Source organism: Castanea sativa, chromosome 1, assembly GCF_040712315.1.
Source record: "Castanea sativa cultivar Marrone di Chiusa Pesio chromosome 1, ASM4071231v1".
Lineage (NCBI taxonomy): Eukaryota > Viridiplantae > Streptophyta > Magnoliopsida > Fagales > Fagaceae > Castanea > Castanea sativa.
Genome location: NC_134013.1, coordinates 61,119,828 through 61,136,414, shown reverse-complemented (window position 1 = coordinate 61,136,414; position 16,587 = coordinate 61,119,828). Strand labels below are relative to the sequence as shown.

Sequence of the window (16,587 nt, the reverse complement as noted above, 5' to 3'; positions counted from 1 at the left end):
GTATATGGTACATTAAAAATGGACTTGAAATGAAATAGATATAAAACTTTGAAATTCATGTCTAAAACTCGTTCTTTTTTTTGCTGAAAGAAATTGAGAGGAGCGGATGAAGGTAGAAGACAACCTGTTTTAGGCATCATGTGTCTGCCACGCGCCAAAAGGGCTAGAGTGACAGCCAATGATATAATAATAATAAAAAAAGGAGATCCCACAATTGCTTACTTCTTAAACACTTTTTTTTTTTTTTTCTTTTTGCTCTATTAGTGTGCACTGTTCAGTGTGCACATGTGCTCCGTTTAAGGTCTTTGATCTTTGTGATTTTTTTTTTTTTTTTGGCATATTAAGCCTATTGCATTGTTTCACCATTATTTAAAAAGGCGCAAGTATATGCCAACTCTATATCATGGTCAGTGATATATTTGCAATAATTTATTTGGATTAAAACCGTATTAAATCCATTCAATTATTTCATTGAAACGTATACTATACAAGCCTAGCATTTATTTCTAATGAAACGTAAAAGGTTTATGCGTAAATGATATGGAATTTATTTAATGTTGTAAATTGTTTAATTCTATTATTATTTCTTAGTGAAATATGGTATAAAAGATAAATATTATATTTAACGCGACAAAGCAATAATTATTTCTTAGTGAAATAATGAGATGCCTATTTGAATTGTTTTCATGAGTTTAAATTGTGATAGCATGTTTGGCTTAATAGTTAATTAATAATATTGGTGAATTATTTTCAATACATATATTTTGTAAATATGTTTAGAATTGAAATATGGAATAGTGGGAGTATGGTTGAGTTGCATTATCTCCCATACATAATTTTGCACGAATAGATTAAAATTAAGTTTAGTAATAAACACTAGTGGTGCAAGAGATGATTAAGAAGCTTAGCGAATTTTTGATCTTGCGACATGTGTTGATTATCTAAGTTTATTTTAGATCGAACGTCAAAAATTTTGAAATGTGTGTGTAATGTCACATTTGTGAAATTTTGTTGTGAAATGGCTTCCAAAGGTATAGTTGCTAATCTCAATAAAGGAGAGAAACTGGATGGTGAAAACTACAATATTTGGCATCGCAAAATCCAGTATGTACTGAATGAGCAAGAAGTCCTAGAGACTCTAACTCATTCGTTGAGTAAACCCGATGAGGGAAGCACTGAGCAACACCAACGTGATCTTACTGCCTATGAAAGTTGGCGCAAGAAGGATTTATGTGCGTGATTTACAATGCTGAGCAATATGCACAATGACTTAATTGGTGAATTTGAGCAGTATACAACTACACAAGACATGTGGAAAGCTCTAAAGCTAAGATATGGAGGGACATCAGCCACTAGACTGCGTGGCTTAACAATGAAATTTGATTCATATAAGATGCGCTCTGAACATACAATGAAGCAGCATCTTAGGGCGATGTCCTCCATGATTCAAGAGTTCAAATCAACGGGAAACAATCTTACTGATGAACAACAAGTCCAGGCAGTGATTCGTTCACTACCAAGTTCATGGGAGATGATGTGTCAAAACTTGACACATAATGAGACCATCAAAATATTTGATGATGTGGCTTGTCACTTGGAACTTGAAGCTGAGCGCCTTGAAGCAGCCAAGCCGATTAGTTCTGTGCACATGGCTAAGACTAGCTCGCGTAAGGCATCTAGGCCTAAACGCAAGCAACCTGATTACGCTCCTGGACAAGAGAGACCTAATGGGCCATCGCCTAAGAAGGGTAAGTTTGTCAAGCGTAATACTAAAGGAAAGCGCGCAAAGAAGGACAAGTCTAAATTGACTTGTTATAATTGCGGAAAGAAATGACATTTTGCTTGTGATTGCACTGAGCCAAAAAAAGGTAATACATAATCCTACATCTCACCATGTTTTTGCAACTAGTCATGTCCTTGTTGCTAATTCTGCTCCTATGTGGACTGTAGACTCAGCAGCAACAGAGCATGTAGCGAGAGATAGAGTGAAATTTGTGGAGTACCACCGGATTCCTGTTGGGAGTAAAGACATCAAGGTCGAAAACGGAGCTAGCGTGAAGGTACTTGGAATTGGTACTTACAAGCTAGAGTTGCGAGGTGGTTGCACTCTGTTACTCCATGACGTATTGTATACTCCAGAGATTCCAAGGAACTTACTTTCCGTAGTTACTTTGTTAAGACTTGGTTTCCAATTTATTTTTGAGAATAATTATGTTTTATTGCATTTGGGAACAGTTTATTATGGCCTTGGTTTTATTTCAAATGGTTTTTAATTTTGGATATTGAATATTATAATAATGATAGTTCAGTTTTTTGGACTTCATTTGATAATGCTTCTGATAATTCAATTATATGGCATGCTAGGCTTGGCCCTATAGGGCAAGAAAGGATGACTAGGTTAGCTAGAGAAGGCCTTATGGGCAATCTTGCTAAGGTCACTTTGTCCACATGTGAACATTTTTTTTGTGGGAAAGTCAAAAAGAAAACCGTTTGGAAAAGCCACAAGGGCATCTTTTCCATTGCAACTAATCCACTCTGATATATGTGGTCCAATGAATGTGAGGGCAAGGCATGAGGTTTCTACTTCATCACATTTATAGATGACTATACATGTTACGGTCATGTCTATTTGATTTCTCATAAGTCTGAGGCTTTAGATTGCTTTAGACGATACATGAGATTGGTTGAGAATCAATTAAACAAGAGCATTAAGGCTCTCAGAACTAATCGTGGGCTTAAGTATCTATTTGAGCAATTTAAGGAGCTCTGTGATGAAAAGGGAATTACAAGGTAGTTAACAATGCCTTATACACCGCAACAAAATGGTGTGGTGGAAAGGAGAAATCGAACACTACTAGAGATGGTTAGGTCAATGATGGTGCAAGCTAACCTACCAATTTCGTATTGGGGGAATGCACTTTTGACTGCAGCCTATATACTTAACCTAGTGCCCTCTAAATTAGTATCTTCCACACCTTATGAACTATGGACCAGCAAGAAACCTGACTTGAATAACTTACGGCCATGGGGTTCAACAGGTTATGTTCACAATACTTCGCATAGATATGGGAAGTTAGGGCCCAGAGGAAAGAAGTGTATCTTTATAAGATATTCTGAGTGTCCAAAGGCTATGTGTTGATAGGTGAACAACTAGGTGGAAGTGTGACTTAATTGGAGTCACGTGATGTTAATTTCATTGAAAGTGAATTCCCTAACATAGGTGAGGTTGAAAAGAACTTGACTCTTTATGAAATGATGGATCAAGAAGGAGGCGCCCCAAGTAGACTAGTAAAGGACAAGGAAGAAATTCCTAAAACTCCTAGAGACAGTGGAAGCGACTCACAACCTAGTGGGAGCACACTACTAGAAGTTGATCCACAACAACCTCAGTCACGTAGAAGCAACCGTGGTAATGTTCCTCGTCGTCGTTTTGAGATTGAGAGGGAAGCTTTCATGATTGCTTCACAGGATGATGATGAGCCAAAAACTATGCAAGAGGCTCTCTCATCTTCTGTTAGTTATGAATGGATGAAAGCAATGAATAAATGAAATGGAGTCTATGAGAATTAATCAGGTCTAGGATTTGGTAGACCTACCGTCAGGACGTAAAGCAATTGGGAACAAATGGGTTCTTAAAATCAAACGCAAGGCAGATGGGTCAATAGAAAGGTATAAAGCTCGATTACTGGCAAAAGGATTCACTCAGAAGGAGGTGTTGACTACGAGGAAACCTTTTCTCCAGTTGTGAGGTTTGCCTCTGTTCGACGCATTCTAGCCATTGTTGCAAACTTGAATTTGGAATTATACCAAATGGACGTTAAGACAGCTTTTCTCAATGGAGAACTAGATGAAGAATTCTATATGGATCAACCAATTGGCTTTGTGACCAAAGGTCAAGAGCAATCTATATGGTTTAAACTTAAGCAATCCATATATGGTTTAAAGCAGTTATCTAGACAGTGGTATCTGAGATTTCATCGAGCTGTTCTATCGAATGGGTTTACAATGATCGAAGAAGATCACTGTGTCTACGTAAAACGATCCAAGGGAAGTTTCATTATTTTTTCATTGTATGTTGATGACATATTATTGGCCAGTAATGACATGGAGATAATTATCGCCACAAAAGGGTGGTTGTCCTCTAACTTTGAGATGAAGGACATGGGTGAGGTAGATTATATTCTAGGGGTTAAAATCCTTAGGGATCGCTCAAATAAACTTTTAGGTTTATTTTTGAAAAATCTGGTTTTTTATCTCATACAAAACACACAGCAGAAGCAACAAACATGGATCTATTTCATTTATGATTGATAACATGCACTATGCAAATTTCAGAATTTAAGAACAAGATAGTGTACCGACCAAGAGCTTGGAAGGAGTAAATGAGCCATATTTAGGCTTCTTATTGCCTCAACGGTTAGGAAGACTTCTAGTATCAAGTGTCCTGGATATAGTCTTCCTTTTCTCCAAGGTTGCTAGACAAGACTAAGTAAGGACGTCCACCTCTATCTGGACGGCTTCATCACTTGCAAGGCCTTTTTCCCTTATTCTCCTTCATAGTTGTCATTCATGTACAAGAAAAAGAGAGAGAAGATCGTTAGAGTCTAGACGAATTAAAAAAGAATGAACAAGTAAAAGTGCAAGAAAGTAAAGAACTTGGGTTGACGAGTAGTGAGTTCATGAGCTAACACTACCTCTATAGGAACAGGCCTAAGTCCCCAAGTTGATAGATGATGGAGCGTCACTATAGAATGGAAGGTTCTGTCAGCAAAGGAGCATGCTTGCTGGACGCGGTTCAAATAAATTTTTTTTACGAAGGACAAGCTACCGCTGAAAAGGAAATAATAAGAGTTAGATGAAGATAACAAGATATTCAAGACGAGACAAAAGTAAGCAGCATACCCTAAGAACATAGACGACCCATTTCACCAATGTAATGATGGAAGGTATCCCTACCAACCTCAATAAGGTTTCCAGCCCAATTCCCAAAGATGAAGAAGAACTCCATCTTCCCCCTCCTATCAGACGAGGGAAGAGACCTACTTAACCTACAGTTAGAGCCCCTATCTAAGAATTGGTAGAAACCAATGGATTAACTTATCTCAGAGGGCTTATAACAATACAGGAACTCGTCCACAGTAAGAGGACATTTACTGTCGAAAGCCTCTCTCCATAGTACTTGCATAGACACTATGGTTCTCCATGCATTAGGGTTAAGATGATTTGGCGCTATACATAACCTATGAAGGAGTTCTCTGCAACCTAAGGCCCTCTATTAGGTAAGCCTCGTATATACCAACCCCAGGAGAATTTAGAGTACAACACCATTCATTAGGGGTAGCAAGACTAGGATTAACTTCGTCCTGAATTTGGCATTTATCTCTAAGCATGAAAAGTCTCTTTTCGTCTACTTTGGCAACTATATATGATGTCCACCTTTTCACTAGGGGAAGGAATTGACAGTTCAACATTTATGGACAAGCCAATAGGCGACCCAGAAGTTGCCCTCCTCCTCATCTCCTCCTAGAGAACCTCTAAAAGAACCCCAAGAACTCCGCACGAGTATTTCTCGTCCGTGGAATTACTTTCACTACTACTACTCTCACTACTACTACCACTACTGTTACTCTCGTTGTGATACTCGTCTATTTCTCTCTCATCCCTATCACTAGAGGAGGACACTACAATCTCAGCCATTTCTAAAGAATTCTAAAGAAGAAAATCTACAGACGAAGAAAAAAGGATACTTGATTCTAGACAGAAGGGAACTTCTAGACGAGGAGTAAAGGATGATTGATGTCAGAGAAGAAAATATTAGAAAGTGAGAGTAGGAGAGAAATGATGGTCATCCATGACCAAACTACATCCAGACTAGTTCGTGGGAAAGGGAGCCCAAATAAAAAAGTACCACGGATAATGAATAGGATTTATCCACAAACATCATGACCATCCAAAGTAACCTAGTTTCCATGTCACACAGAGACATGAATAACCAAATGACACTTAGTAAATTTCAAAGGATTTTTCTACAAACACCAAGTAATTGGACCACGATCTATCATTCCAAAATGTGGGGAGGATTCCTCGAAATTCACTCCTTTTTCTCCACTTATTACACACACATCTCCCATGATGGTAGTGGATCCGAACAAGTAAACCCACTAAAAAAACTCTCTATAAAAGGGATCTAACTCCATTAGCCCAAGGTACATTCTACTATTCCTCTACTCACTATCCTTGTGTTCTAGAGAGAACAACTGACTTAACTGTCAGAGGGTCCTTGGCTGGTTCACCCTGGTCACCCTTGATATTTGTTTTCTTTCTCTTCAAGTCATCAAACAGTTGTTGTAGCCTAGAGCATTCAGCCTACTGATTTCAATAGGGGTGGCAATTCGTGTTCGCGTGTCGGGTTGAGATGTGAGTATTATGTAATATGGGTCAACCTGAACCCAGCTTGTTTAGTAAACGCGTCAAGATTCCTCAACCCTAACACGACCTGTTTATTAAACGGGTAACCCAACATGACACGTTTAACCTATTTAATTAGTAGGTCAAGTTAGGATCAACACAAATAACCTGTTAATAACTTGTTTGATTATAACCTGAACAACATGTTTAATTAAACTTAACCCGAATAACCTGCTATCAACTCCCATATATCTAAATTTATAATTCAACCATAAACCAAGTAATAAAAATTCAAATAGTAAAAATAGCAAATAATTCTTTCATTCCTTCAAAATAAAATTACTAGTCCAACAGGTTCCAACCTCCATACTATCAAATTCAATAATATGTCAAAGTTCCATAATAAAAAACCAAGATTATTACTTGGCATCCAAGTGCCATATCAAAAACTAAAAGACAAACCAAAATAATTACATGGCAAATCAATAATTCCATGATGGCAAAATCCAAGTCCAACCATCCAAGTGCCACATCAAAAAGTAAAAGACATCACTGATTAAAAAACTGAATTAAAAGAGATTGACGGTCCCACTAAAGAGGTGTCTTCCATGTGCTCATCCTTATTGATTTTCATGTTCATTATCTTCAGTGAGCTCTTCCAACTGTGATTGTGCAAGTTCTACATCAAAATAATTAATGAAACATTAAAAACTTATTAAAGCATTATAAATAAGAAATTTAGAAATTGTGGGTAATCAGGCAATCAAGTAAATAATAGTAATTTATGTAGTAGTTATTAGTAGTAATGAACTTGGATAAATGTGGATTAAAACACAGTTGTACCTAGACAAATTTAAGTTTTAAAAAATAATACATATAAACTCTGCATTAAGCAGAACTTCACCTGTGAGTTTTTAAAGCTAAAAAGAGCTCTACAAGGAAATACTAAAATTTGAAACTTTTAGAAAAGCTCCATAAAATTCATAGTTCATATTTTATAAATTAATAGCTATAAAACACTAATTTCAGAGGTAAAGTTTTAGTTTCTACCACAATATCATAAAGAGAAAAGGAGAAGAAATTTCATGATCCTACATAGATATTGACAGCAAAGTTGGACAACAAAGATAGGATAACACATATCATAGATATTATTAATAGCTAAGTTGGACAACAAAGATAGGATCACATATCATAGATATTGTCTACTGTCTACCAAGTCTGCAAAATAACATCTATAAACTATTATATTCTTTCCATAGGGCAACGTTTCTGCCATTTAAAGTTGACATAATATGGGAAATCAAACATATATATTATTTTCTTTTTAAAAAACATCATAAAACTTATAACTCATTCAACCAACATGTAAATAAAAAATACATTACCTATATCTACATATAATCAATCTTTGCTACAAACCAATGCCTCCACAACATTAGGTTTAAGTGCACTCCTGAATTGATCAATGACTCGTCCCCCAACACTAAAAGTGGATTCTGAAGCAACTGTAGAAACAGGAATGCTCAAAACATCATGAGCCATAGCAGCAAGTTCTGGATACCGAAATTCATTTCCTTTCCAAAAAGCAAGAATGTCTAATGTTGCATTCCTATCTACTCTTGGTTCATCCAAGTAGAGCTCCAATTGAGTTTTTTTGTGCCTACCTACCCATATCCATACTATAAAAAGAATCAAATTCCTACATATAAAAGCAACATAATAGATGTTAATTTAGGCAGAATATAAATAACATAATATAAATAAAGAAAAAAAAACCATACTTGCATCATAAATAAAGTTCCCTCATTAGCATATTGTTCTTCAGTTCCTTGAGTAGCTTGACCAGCCATTTCAGAAGATGTTGAAGGTGCAGAAACATTACTCACATATTCCCCAAACAAAGCAAATAATGTTTCACGAACCTTCAAATATTGGAGTGAACTAGCATGCCCATAAAGCTTCTGATAGCACCAATCAATAAAAGGCAGCTTATAATAGGGTCAAACACCACTGCTATGGCCAACACAACACTAAATTCTATCCAATACTTCTCAAATTTCACAAGCATTTGATTTGCCATTTTTCTCATATACTCATCCTCACTATCACTTTCTTTCTTCAAGGTAAAACAAACAATGAAAACTTGTGGAAAATATAAGTTAGTTGTTGGATATTTTGTGCCAGAAAAGACCAATGTCACATCATAAAAAACAACCAAAAACTTTTTAATTTTTTCTGCCTTTTCCCACTCACCACCAGTAGGACAATGCTTAAAATTGTAGTCAGTTAACTCTAGGTTTTGAAAAGCACATCGATAAGAGAGAGCATTTTGAAGCATTAAAAAAGTTGAATTTCATCTAGTAAGCACATCTTGCCTTAAACCTTTCTTACCATCCAAATCCATTTGCTTAACAAATTCATAAAAACTTGTTTTCCTCCCTTGTGAGCCTCTTACATACTTAATGCTTTCACGAATTTTTTGGACAACAACATCAATTTTTTTCAAACCATCTTGTACAACCAAATTAAGAATATGAGCACAACAACAAAGATGAAAAAATTCACCATTACAAACAAGTGCTTTTTTATTTTTCAATTGAGTTCTTAGCATGTCAACATAAATATCATTGGAAGAAGCATTGTCCAAAGTCACACAGAAAATATTATTCTCATTGCTCCACATAAATAGCAATTTTATAGACTTTTTCAAATAAAGACACACCATTATGTGGTGGTGGCATAAAGCAAAAGTTCAACATTCTTTTCTGTAAGACCCAATTAGCATCAATAAAATGAGCTATAACACACATATAGCCATCAGTTGCTATAGAAGTCCGCAAATCAGATATCAAACAAACTCTACTAGAAATAGATGTCAACATAGATTTCATCCTTTCTTTTTCCCTCCTATAGATCTTAACCATATCATTCTTAGCAGTATTTCTAGAGATATTAGGGACATCAACACATAAGAAAATATTGTCCGTATGCCAACATACTTAACAAATCGGAAAGGTAATTCATGCATTGTAATTGCAACACATAACAACTCCCTAAATTTTGCATGATCAAATTAAGGGGAACTTACAGGCATTGCATTTTGGCCAAGTATAAGCTGCCCAACATCCCTTGTGTCTTTTCTTGGACATACCTTCAAATGGCGTTTCAAATTTCCAGTACCATATGCTCCGGGGGCAATATATTCCTTTCCACACTTCTTGCATTTGCATGTAGGATTTTTTTCATCTTTTGTGGGAAGCATCTGAAAGAAACGCCAAACAGTTGAAGTCCTCCTCCTTTTCTTGTCTTCGTTGTTTGTCTTATTCTTAGACTTAGTCTTAGCCTTCTTTGTGGAGGAAGTTTAGCCACTTCATCAAGTTCATCTTCCAACAAGTCAAGGTCTTCTCCTTCATACTCAATGTCAATAGGAATCAGCTCATCACTTTCCATCTAGACCAATTTAAAGAAAAATTATTGATTAGAAATTTAGTAATTCTAAGATGACAGAAACAAATAAACTAGAAAAAAAATCATAAAGAACGGCAAATAAATTTAAAATCAACAAAACAAACAAACAAATCTACTATTAGTTCTAAACAATCAACATTATAGTGATTGACACAAAACAAATGGATCTTCAATTATTTTATTTTAAGATGATAGAAACAGAAAACAATTGAAATTATAGAGCAAGACAAATTATTTTTAAATCAACAAAAAATAAACAGGTCTACTTTTATTTTTTTATATCAGTAAAAAAGATCTCCTATTATGTACTAAAAATCAACTGTATAGTGATCACTAGTATACTGAAGAGTGCAACAAGAGTGACAAATATGCAACAAGAGTGTGAAGCAAAACTACTCTAGCATTTCTAGTATTACATAATCTAGATTACTAGTCTAATGTGAATATGACATGAACGAAATAACATTCATCTCAGCATAGAATAAGGCTATTAAGAAAAGAACAAAGCAACAAACAAAATAAGATGCTAAATTGCTTTTACTTTCATCAAAATATGGTTAGTACATTCCTAGCACAACATAGATCCAAAAACCATTCATCCAATAACACACATATTCCTCCAGAAAATAAAAATGAACCTAAACTCTATTATTACCCAATGAAATTCAGTACAAAAAAAACACATGGATTTTCTACACAGTGGTATTTTCTACGCAATGTTATTTTTCTCCAGTGTAGTTTTTCTGCACATTGGTGTTTTTCTGCACAATGTTATTTTTCTGCAGTGTAGTTTTTCTGCACAATGTTATTTTTCTCCAGTGTTTTTCTGCATAGTATTATTTTTCTGCTGTGTTTGTTTTCTGCGGTATTTATTTTTCTACAAAATAGGTTTGGTTTTCCCCTATTTTGATGTTACATGTACTGTTTATCATATAGTATCTAATAAAATTTCTATCTTTTATCTCAACAAAAAAAGAAGAAGAAAACAATCAACATGATAGTGATTAACAAAATAAACGAACGGATCTACAATTATTTTATTTTAAGATAATAGATACAAAGAAACTTGAAAAGAAATCATAGAGCAAGACCTTGTTATTTTAAAATCAACAAGAAGAATACAAACAAGTCTACTATTGGTATTAAACAATCAACTTGATAATGATTAACACAATAAACAAAATTCTCACCAAAAAAAAAACACAATAAATAAAATCTACAACTACTCAAAATTTCATAAGTAAGAAAAGAAAACAAAAATATATAACATATATACCTTGCTAGGGGATTCGGTGGTTGAAAGCTGAAGAAAAAGAACTGGTGGAGTTGTGAAGTTGTGAAGGAGAACAGAGAGCAGAGAGGGCAGCCATGGTTTTGAGTTCAAGAGATATTAGAGGGGTTGGCTAGGGATTTGAGGGGAAGAGAGAGTAGAGGGTTGAGAGACATGAGGCAGATAGGGTTTTGATTTTACGGTGTAGAATGTAGAATCTGTATCTATAGAAGTGGCTAGAGTTTTAAGGAAAAGAAGAAGAGTTGGAGGAGACAAAGTAATGACTGTTGATGAAAACGAAGAGACACAAGATTCCGAAAGGCGTGAGGTCTGGTTTTGAGGAGGAGAATAAATCATATCTAAGCTTATGTACCTAGGTTTTAAGGGTAAAATTGTCAAATTACCTTTATAAGCTAATCAGGTCAAACGGGTTCAATAGGTTGAACACGAACACGACCCGTTTAATAAACGGGTCAGCCGTGTAAACCCAAATTTGACTCGAACCCGTTTAGCCTTAACCCATGACTTGTTTATAAACGGGTTTGTCGTGTCAAGTTTGCAGGTCGTGTCGTGTCAGATTTTGCCACCCCTAGATTTCAACACATCATCAATATATGTGTGTGTGTGTGTGTGTGTGATTTAGTATTTAATTGGTTTTAGACTCTTCGGTTTATGTTCCCAACAATTCACTTGCCACAAAAATTAAAAACTTAAATGGACACGTGGCAGAAAATTGGACTTCAATTTAGAATCTAATTGAATTTGGACTCTTTGAGTTTTACACTCAATAATACATATATATATATATATGTATATATAAAGAGAGAGAGAGAGAGAGAGAGAGAGAGAGAGAGAGAGATTGTGTGTTAATTGTAGCTCTAGGTTAAGTATCGAAGGGTAGTTGAAATAACTAGGGTCAAGATTAAACCTATGGCTATTTCAAATACATTCAAATTGGAGATGGTTTCTAGATTAAGAATATGATAAAACATTATTTCTTACTATATTAGTCCAAATGCTAAAAGAAAGAGAAAAAATTTCTCATTAGTCCCAATCTCTTGCAAGTATCAGAATTACATGTTTTTGTAGCAAATAGAACACAATTGCTAAGTTTATCATAAGAAGCAATCTAAATATAATATATTTTGATAGGCCAAACACGTATTGACCCCTTGTGATGAATTAAGTTGATTAATTAGCCAAGTTATTAATTAATCAAATTAACATGCAAACACGTGGTAGTACAAACAAATCACCAATAAACTAAAGTGCAGCAGAAAATAAATTGACACGGTGATTTGTTTACGAATGGGGAAAACCTACACGGCAAAAACCCCACCGGGTAAATTTAAGGTCACCACTCCCGAAACTCCACTATTATCACAATAAGCGGTTACAAGTAAAGGAATTCCAAGTACCTTACCAACCTACAGTTGAACCATTACCCCAATACCCAATTGGACTTGTTCTATAGTGACAGTTTCTCCTTTCAATGCACAGCTCCCAAGTACGTGACTAACCAATTGCGCAGATCCCAGTACGCGACTTCAATCACCAACTAGAGAAGATTGTTGGCTGCAAAGTTTTTCAATTCATCCACACGATGAAGATCAAGAAGATGCTCGGTTACAAAACCCAACGGTGCAAAGACGCAGCAACTTCTTCACAAGAGAGATGAACTAGGGCAAGAACTTCATCTCAAGTTACAATTTGCGTGAATAAGGATTTCTCAATGTTTGTGCAACTTGCCACACTTTGACGACCCTTAAAATAATCCTTTTATATGTCTAGGGTTAGGAGAAAAGAAGGCCCAAAGACACATCCATGGATTAGAATCAAAACAGAACTTAGAATCTGTTTTTCTTAAATCTCGACAGCTACAAGTGTCGAGATGCTGTCGAGCAGCTGTCGAGCCTCGGGGCTAGAACAGCTTCTCAGAGCTTGATAGATGCAGCTGTTGAGTCAGCTGTCGAGCTTTAATGAAGAGCACTTCTAAGCTTGTTTCTTGGACAGACTTGCATGGCTTTAACACTTGATCTTGAAACCTTGTTTCTTGAAATATTAACCACATCCTAAATCTACCCAATTACAGGTAAAGTTCGTTTTGACAAAGGATTAGCCAATTACATATATAATGAACGACATATGTTCAAAACAAGTGAAACACATATGTCCTAACATATTTGATTTCCAGTATGACTTATACCTTTTTGTGTGGTTGGGTCTTGACCCTTAAACTATACTAAGGCCTATGAATCTGGGATAAAGGAGTTGGGACTAGCCTCATTAGGATTGCACCGCAAGTCAGCTTGTGTGCAAGTCGGGCTCACCCAATGTTGAGACAACTCAGGGAGAGCACCACAGGCTGAATTTAAGGTGTAGTCGTGGCGGGGGCAACTACTACATTAGAAATATGCCACGGCAGAATGTTATAATAAAACGTACTAGATAAAGTCACAGTAAGCAACTAATACCATAAATAAAATAAGCAGTGTTACAGTAGAACAACTGATACAACAAATAGAAAAAGAAGAAAAATACTGCAGCATGACATATAACACTAAAGCAAAACCAATAACATTAGGACTACCAACGCAAACTAAAAGGGACTACCATAGAGCGTCCAGTAATGCAATAGGGATGGCCTTATTTTCCCCAATCTTGGGCTAGGCTGTTCAACAAGAACAGGTCCAGAAAGGGAGCCAATCCCCAACACGAGTAACCTCAATGTAGATTCTTGCTATAGAAATTACTTGTGCTGGGAAAAGGGCCTAAATGGTTTTGAGTTCTGATTTGTGGGTCAAAGAGAGTGGGAATGTTGAGGGGAGAGAAAAGTTGATCTACCAATGCATACCTCTATTTCTGCCTTATTTCTTTCTACTTTATGTTTTTACTCTTCCTTACCACTTAGTTTTCTTATTCTCTTTTGTTAGGTTTCTTTTCTTTTCTACTCTCTGTGTTTTTCCTCCTCTCTCTATATGTGCCTTCCATCCCTACTCATGGCTACCTCTCTTCCTTTTATACTGCTTGAATTCATGGGATTTCTCCCTTTTGTCCCTAAGGATGTACCAACCATTTTTGGTTTCTTGTAGGCATCTCTCTAGGATTGCCCACTAAACTATTGGTTACTCAGCCACTGCCTTTGCTCAAAGTGTGCTTGCCATACCACTCTCCATTTCTAGACAAAATTCATTGTTTTGTTTCCCTCCCCACTCCCCCTCACTACCTTACCTCCCCCTATACGAATAAGGGTTGATAACTTTCTACACCTACTCCTATGGCATGCATCAAGTGGTCTCAGCCTGTATTTACTTCTTTTGGAAGAAATGTCATCCTAGAAAAGCATTCCGCCCAAAGAAGCCTGTGCAGGAACCCTAGAATAGACTTCTTTTCTCCCCACCACCAAACCACACCCCCTAAATCCCTTGACCAAGGGCCCACCTCCCATGTATTGGCTGGGTACAAGTAGGTGGTGTCCTAGGCCTTATGTGTGTGCCACTACCATCTGCGTTTATCTCCTTTTGCTCCCATGCCATTCCTGTCGTTCCTGCGTTGTTGTCCTCTGCTACATGTACGGGGTCGTGTTTGTCTTTTGTGGCGTGAGGGGTGTGTGGGCTTTTAGGTTTACATTACCTGCTTTCGTTCCTCCATGCACTTGGCATTGTCTAGGCAAAGGTATTTCCCTGTATAGCCCACTGGGCTTCCACTTCTACCATTCTCCTTCTTACCCCAGCCAAGGGCCTTGTGGCTGTTAATTCTACCATATCGGCCTATTGGGTTTTTACATCCTTCCTTGAAATTCCTTGGCCCATTCACTCTATCTTTACCTCTTATTCCTCCCATAAGCTTACTGGCTGTCATTCCTGCCATGTTGGCCCATTGGACTTGCTACCTCTTTCCTTAAGCTTCCTCGACCTATTTACTCTATTTTTTACCTCGTATTGTCCCCACTAGCCTACTAGCTATCATTCCTACCATGTTGGCCCATTAGGCTTAATAACTTGTTTTTACTAGTCATATTTCAGTTTCCTTTCACTTCCCTTATTGTTGGGCTTCTTCTACTATTGGGCGTTTTATCAAAAGTGGGGATCAATAATGATAAAAAAGTAATCATCATAGAATCAACATTATAGGTTGAAATTTGTGGTGGGCCTTTTATGATCTTGGGCTGGACTGCCTCTTGCTGTAGTGAGGTCCAAGTGTTCTGGATATGAGAGTTGAAACCGGTCCAATTACAACCCACCTTAGGCCGACTTGTGCACAAACTATACCCCTTTTGCTGAAACTTTGGTCACATGCTCATGGCAGGCGAAGCTATTACAGAAGAGTTATGGCACAAAAATATAGTATAACAATAATAAAGGCAATATGCTTCCTATTAGATGAAATAAATAAGGACTCCTTAAGAAAAAGAACGATATAGCAATAAGAAACATACTATAAGTGAAATTGCAAAAGTAAGAAAGGAAATAATTATGATATATAATAAAATCAAAAGGAAAAGGTTAGTCTACTATATTCAACTGTGTTATGAGGAATAAGACCAAGGAGGGAAACCACTTCCTCAATGTAGGTAACCTCGCAGAAGGATCCTGCTATAGAAATTATCCACTTTGAGGGAACGGGTCTGAATGGCTTATGCCCCAAATGAATCTTTTATCCTCAACAGAGGGTATGCTTTTAGAAGGAGAGAAGGGATTAGCCTATTGATGCATGCCTGTCATTCTACACTCTTTATTTCTCTTCATGCTTCTCTGTTTTTTCTCTCCATTTTGTTACTTTGATTCTTTCCCACTCTTTTCTTTCTTTCTTAGTGCTTACTCGTGTAGTGTTATGGTGATGGTGGTGCTGTGATTCTCTCCTAGTGGTTGCTACTGTTGGGATGATTCTACTGTGCACAACAAAAGCCTTTTATATACTGCCTATCGTGACTAGTTTTTACCATTTTACTTTTTTCTGGATGTGGGTGCCCTTCCCAACCACCCACTGGTTTATCAGCTGCCCAGTCACCACCACTTACCTGTGCTAGCCGTGCTACTCCCCATTACTAGACAAAGAAAATTTTTTTGCTTGCTCGTTTACTGTGGCATTCTTATCCACCACAGTGTGGGTATTCTCTCTTACTATCCTTCATGGCATACAGCTAGTGGTTCCAACTTATCTTTTCCTCTTTTGGGTAGTATGTCATCCCAGCAAGAAATTTACCCAAAAAGAGTTTGAGCGAGAACCCCAAAATAGGTTTTCCCTTCTCCCCACCGCCAGACCATACCCCCTCTTACCTCTAACCCATGACCCACCACTCCTATATTGGCTGGGTAAAGATTAGTGATGTCTGGGCCTTGTGCGTGCTCCACTTTTATGTATGTCCAAACCTTGTTTGCTGCTCATGCATTTGCCATGGACTGGAGGCTTATTTGTGCATTCTGCCATTCATTCTT

General features: G+C 36.8%; 1 protein-coding gene across 1 annotated transcript; it reads left to right on the top strand.

Annotated features, from left to right (window-relative positions):
• The first annotated feature begins 1,246 nt into the window (after positions 1 to 1,246).
• LOC142631486 (uncharacterized) lies at positions 1,247 to 2,794 on the top strand. The gene is made up of 4 exons (XM_075805659.1): positions 1,247 to 1,748; positions 1,951 to 2,128; positions 2,365 to 2,434; positions 2,645 to 2,794. The coding sequence occupies exons 1-4, from the start codon at positions 1,247 to 1,249 to the stop codon at positions 2,792 to 2,794; spliced, it is 900 nt and encodes a 299-aa protein (XP_075661774.1).
• The last annotated feature ends 13,793 nt before the right edge of the window (positions 2,795 to 16,587 follow it).

Coding starts and splice junctions, on each gene's coding strand:
- LOC142631486 (XM_075805659.1), top strand. CDS start 1,247: ATGCTGAGCAATATGCACAATGACTTAATTGGTGAATTTGAGCAGTAT. Junction 1,749..1,950: donor TGGGCCATCGCCTAAGAAGG/GTAAGTTTGTCA, acceptor TGTGGACTGTAG/ACTCAGCAGCAACAGAGCAT. Junction 2,129..2,364: donor CTGTTACTCCATGACGTATT/GTATACTCCAGA, acceptor ATGGCATGCTAG/GCTTGGCCCTATAGGGCAAG.